The sequence below is a fragment of the Belonocnema kinseyi genome, chromosome 5 (assembly GCF_010883055.1).
Source record: "Belonocnema kinseyi isolate 2016_QV_RU_SX_M_011 chromosome 5, B_treatae_v1, whole genome shotgun sequence".
Classification (NCBI taxonomy): domain Eukaryota; kingdom Metazoa; phylum Arthropoda; class Insecta; order Hymenoptera; family Cynipidae; genus Belonocnema; species Belonocnema kinseyi.
Window position 1 is genome coordinate 98,161,633 of NC_046661.1, and position 5,852 is coordinate 98,167,484.

The 5,852-nt window shown below is 27.1% G+C and overlaps 1 protein-coding gene across 3 annotated transcripts in view; it reads left to right on the forward strand.

The window, feature by feature from the left end:
• Positions 1–5,852, forward strand: part of LOC117172326 (uncharacterized aarF domain-containing protein kinase 2-like) — a 76,071-nt gene that overhangs the window by 11,368 nt on the left and 58,851 nt on the right. Inside the window, exons 8-11 of one of the 3 annotated variants that reach the window (XM_033360114.1) lie at positions 932–1,165; positions 1,243–1,368; positions 4,086–4,186; positions 4,473–4,527. In XM_033360114.1, coding sequence (XP_033216005.1) covers positions 932–1,165; positions 1,243–1,368; positions 4,086–4,160 — 435 coding nt within the window. In that variant the 3' untranslated portion in view covers positions 4,161–4,186; positions 4,473–4,527. Of the gene's footprint in view, positions 1–931; positions 1,166–1,242; positions 1,369–4,085; positions 4,187–4,472; positions 4,528–5,852 lie in introns of those variants that run through there. The other 2 variants (XM_033360113.1, XM_033360112.1) reach the window with 2 other exon arrangements.

The following is a 5,852-nucleotide window of genomic DNA, read 5'->3' on the forward strand; positions in this document are numbered from 1 at the left end:
CCTCATTGAATCTCTTGAATTTTAATGTGCAAGATCTATGGTACGGCTCTTCGGATAACGAAAACTCCGGGCAAGCAGCACGATCATAATACAATTCAACAGGGAAAATTAAAAAAACATGGCCGGGAAATGGCCGTGAATTTGAATTCATCCGCCGAATTGCCACCCAGGATTTTTTTATAGTAGAGTCTAAATTTCTCTCTTAAGAATAGATTTAAAAAAATTTTCGATCCATTGTGAATTTTTGAAAATGTTGTTTGAAAATAATTTATAAAAACTCACATCTATACGAATTTATATATTAATGTAACCCTCAAAGTGCATACATGGTAAAAATCACGGTAAAGTGCATCGTGGGTGTTAAACACCCCAGCGTATTTAATCATGTATTGTTTAACCCATATTGAATATTTTGTTACAATAAAATTATCCGATAAAGTTTAAGGTATTTTTTATAAGGTAGGTTTGATTTTATAGCCATTTATTTATTTTAAGTTTGTTAGAAAAATTATTGAAAAAAGTGAAAAAATGGGGTTTTTTTACTTAAAAATTAGTAACTCATGGAATTTTAATTATTTTAACTTTAAAATGTATGAATTCACTTTTGAAATAGGGTAATTTCATTTAAAAAATATTGCAACATAGGTGCTTTCAAACACGATATTTATTTGCAAAGTTGAAAAGTCAATTTTATGGGAAAACGATGAATCTCAGATGGTTGGGGTGTCTAACACCCACATAGCACTTTAAGGTTAAATAATAGGGAACTTGAATGAAAAGACAAAAAAAATTATTTTGTAATTGCTACAATTCATAACCATACAAACGTTCCTTTGTCATTTAATTTCCTATATTTTTGATAACAACAATAATAATAAAATTAATATAACTAATAATTACTTTTAAAATTAAATTTCTTTACTTATGACAGATCTTTGAAGATAATTTTGTACACTGCGATCTTCATCCCGGAAATATTCTTGTAGAAAATATAAAAACTGCAAGTTTCGGGCTTGGCGACTTTTTTGAAAAAATCTGTGATCTCCGTTTTGGAAATGAAAATAGATTGCGATTGGTTATTTTAGATTGTGGTCTTGTCGCCTCCTTGGATGAACGTTGTCGAAAAAATTTCCGCGATGTGTTTCGTTCTGTTGCTAAAGGAGATGTACGTAATAAAAAAAAATAAATAAATAAAAAAAACAGATTTTTTAAAATGTTAATTTTATGTTTGTTCATTTTTAGGGAGAATTGGCTGGGCAGTATTTACTGGATCATACGAGAAAAGTGATTCCTAATCCTGAGGGTTTCAAGAAAGCATTGGATAATATTGTTCAGACTCATTTGAAAAATCAAGTGACTTTAGCGAATGTAATTATTTTATTTAACTTTTTATTTTTAAAGTTCATTTTTGAGAGAAAAATTGGCTTTATTTTCTTTTTTAAACCTAGAAAATAGTCCTAATTAAAAATTCAATTTAGTCGTTTGTATTTCAAAAGCACCCGAATTTGCAAATGATTAAAAATTTAAATACAAAATTTTAGAATATGTCAAAGTATAAGAATGAAATTTTTTTTAATTAAAAATTTGTTTATCTATTTGCTCTGAACAGTTTGAAGAATTCACAATTTAGTCCTTGGCCATATATTGCAGAGCTGCAATTTCAAATAGGGGACTTTTTAATCGTCTCTATAATTAAACATTTTCCTATATTTTATAGTTTAGTTCGAAATTTAAGAAATTATCAACATATTATTTACAATTGTTTATCTAATTGAAATTTAGAAAACTTCTAATAAGTTGGGATACTTCAAATTTCTTGCAAACAGAAATTGTTCGAATTTGAATATTTTAAGCAACAAAATTTTCAATTGAAATTATTTTATTACTAATGCTTTAAATTCCAACTTTTTCAATCTCATATGTCTGTTTTATGGGGTACCAAAAAATCCCCATAAACGTGAAAAATTCAATTTTGCGAGTTTTTGACGCTGGTAATGATTTTTTTGTCGGGTTTTAATTACAAATTGTTTCTAGTACATAAAATACTACTTCCTAATGATAATTAGATTTTTGTATAAATTGTTTAAACAATTCATTATCGTTTTTAGTATTTTTCTCTTAGAATATAATTAGAAAGTCACAGTTTTTTCCTAATTTTTCAAATTATTTTCAACATTTCAGTTAGATCCAGGCAATAATCAAATAAATTTAGTGGAAACAATTGTTTAAACAATTTATTCTTAATCATAATAATATTCTGTTAAAATAATGGTAGAAAGTTGCAGTTTTTTCTAAACAGAATTTAACTTTCAAATTAGTGTGAGATAATATTTAATATAATTTAACAAAAATAATTGTTTAAACCATTTTTTATAATTTTTTAAATAATATTCTGTTTAAATTATGTTAGAAAGTTCCGTTTTTTCTTAAATTTGCAACTTTTTGTACTCTTTACACAGAAACAATAAGAATAATAATGACTGAAATTTAACAAAAATAATTTTTCAAACAAATTATTATTGTTTATAAATGTTCTCTTATAGTAATGCTACATAGTTGCTTTTTTTCTGAAATTTTTAACTTTTTAACCACTTTTCTACTGAATGAAATAATAAGTAATACAAGTAAACAAATATAATTGTTTAAACAATTTATTATAGTTTATAACTATTTTAACTTAAAGCAATGCTAGAAAGTTATGGGAATTTCTTAAATTTTTAGCTATTATAATATTATACATGTAGAAATTTTGAAGAATTTTTGAAATATATGTTTTATTTCAAAAAAATATATTCATAGAAAAGAATGATTGTTTAAAAAATTATTCTCTCTATTGTTTATTTATTATGTGATCATAACTAAAACCCAAAGCAAATTTCAAAGTTTCGGAAAACCCCTAACTTTTTTGCAATTCTATAAGAGAAGATAGTTATGAGCAATAATAAATTGTTTAAACAATTATGCTTGTCAAATTGAGAACAAAAAGTTTAATATTTCAGAAAAGCCGCAACTATTTAACATTACTATAGGAGAAGTTAGTTAGAAACAATAATAATTTGTTTAATTTTTTTTATTTTAGTAATTTACCCCCCCCCCCCCTTAGTAAAAAGAAGACAAAAAAGTAAATATTTCAAAAAACTGCAACTTTATAGTATTTTACAAAGAGAATATTATTTAAAATAAATTGTTTAAAGAAATATGTTAATTTTAATTATTACTTTACTCTAAGTGAAAAGTTGATAAACAGTAGAAAATTTCATAAAAAGCTTCAGCGGTCGCAACTGTTTAGCATTACTATAGGACATGATAGTTATAAATAATAATAATCTCTTTCAACAATTATGTTTGTTAAATTGCATTAATTTTTACCTTCCTCTAAGTAAAAAGAGGACAATACGCTGAATATTTCAGAAAAAAACCACAACTTTCTAGCATTAGTCAAGGATAATATTATTAAAAATAAAAAGATTGTTAAAAAAATTATTTATGTTAACTTCAATTCATTACTACTGCACTTTAATTAAAAAGTGAATAAAAAGTCGTAAATTTGAGAAAAAACTACAACTTTCTAGCATTACCTAAAGAAAATATTGTTGTAAATAATAAGAAATTGTTCAAAGAATTATTTTTATTAAGTTAAATTCATTTTAACAATCCCTAATTGAAAATTTAGTAATAAGTCTAGAAATCCGCGATTTTCTAACCGTATTCTAAGAAAAAAATGGCCAAAAACAATTATAAATTCTTTAAAAATTTTTTATAAACATCTAATTATCAGCAGAAAGTAGTATTTTATGTATTATAAACAATTTGTATTAGAAAACAAAAATGATAATTATATTCAGAAACTTTAAAAAACATTTCACTATTATGTTTTTTTGTGACCATATAAAATAGACTTAGGGGGGTTATATTTAAAAAGTAATCATTTATTTGAATTCTATAGCTAATTGTGACAAGAGAAATGTTGAATTTCAACTTGACTAAATATTGACGATTCTGAAAAAAATTCGAAATAAAATATATATTCATTATAAATATATTTTTTTATTACAAAAAATAATAAATAAAGAATTCTTTTGTAGATTCGAACAAATTTGGTGGCAATATGCATTGAAAATTCGAAAAAAATATGTATTTACCAATTCATTTTTGGATAATGGAATCTACAGTGCATAACGATTAAGTAATATCACAAATAAAATTAAAATAATTAAATTTAATCCTAATTTATTAACACTTCTAGTTTCTTAAATATTTTATTCAATTAATTATTTTCATATAAATCATTATTGTTAATTAATTATTATCCACTGTAGGAAGGTTTCCCCCTACCAAAATATCCATATTTTCATAAAATATTAGATGAGTCCACTTGGACTAAAAATTTATCAATAAAAAAAAGGCAAAAAGTGTTAAACAATTGTACACGTGGTACATGAACAGACCCTATTGAGTTTCAAAATTTATAGGGCATGGGGGTAACCTCCCTACAGTGGATGATTACACACAGGAATTTAGCCAGGACGTCAGGATTTGCAGAAAAATTCAAAAAATGGTTAAAACCCTGGAATATCTGCATAAATTTCGTCCCCAAACCTACAAACCCCAAATTAACAAGCCTCAAACCAACAAACCAACAAGCCGCAAACCCACAAGCTCCATATCAACAAACCCACAACCCCCAAATCCACAAGCTTCAAACCTACAAGCTCCATATCCACAAGCCCTAACCAATAAGCTCCAAATCCACAAAACCCACAAAATTCAAACTCCAAACCTACAAGCTTCATATCCACAAACCTATAAACCCCAAACCCACAAAACCTAAACTACAGGGAAAAAAAATTCTTGAGGCGAACGAGTGAATCGAGAATATATTAAACTCAAAGAAAGTGTACACTTGGATTAGGTAAAACGTTTAGTTAGAAGAGTTACACATTTAGTTACTTTATGTAAATTGTTCTCGTAAATCAGGAATTTGGACAAAATTGCTAAGTTCGAAAGTTTATTATTTTCGACAGATTATGTATAATCGTATTATCTTCAGATTAGAAAAAAATTTAGTTGTTATAGAAATATATTAACTTACAGTAGCCAATTTTTCGTCTGGTATAGCGAAAATAAATTCCCCTGAAATCCGTGTAATGCATTTAGAGGTCAAGTTTGTTGTTTTTATCGCGTTTCTTGATATTTCAATATATTTATCGCCTACAATCGAAACACATGTAAATTATTATTACTGCATCATAAACTTTATTTAATATTAACATTCGCGCACATTTTAAGTGGTAAAAAGCGTTTAATTGTCGAAATTAAATCTCAACTGTCACTGCTCCCGATTAGACCGTCGCCATTTTATTTCGCTGCTCCCATAATGTACCGGTGCCCTTCCAATAATTGCTTCAGACACCTATTCTTAATATCCCTATTATAGCTATACTTATTAGGGGTTTGACTACACGATATCCCTGGTATATGGAAAATGGTCAAGGATATTCATTTTCGCTGATCCAGGGATCTTTCTAAATTCCTTCGTTCGTTGTCAGCTAAATGTTTGGCTATAATAAGGAATAATATCCCTGTCACAGCTCAATTTTTTTACCGTGTAAGAAACCCCAAACCCACAAGCTTCATACGAGGGTAGTTCAATAAGTCCTTAGAATGACCAACAGATGGCGCGCGAATCGCTCTAAATCATCTGTTTTCAATCAGCACCACTCCCGAGTAGATATATGGTGCAGTCACAGTCACATCTTCTGAGTTTACGTGTTTTTATAACCAATTGAAAAAAAATTGTTCGTTAAGAAAAATGGAAAAAAACGAGTTCAGAGCGGTAATCAAACATTTTC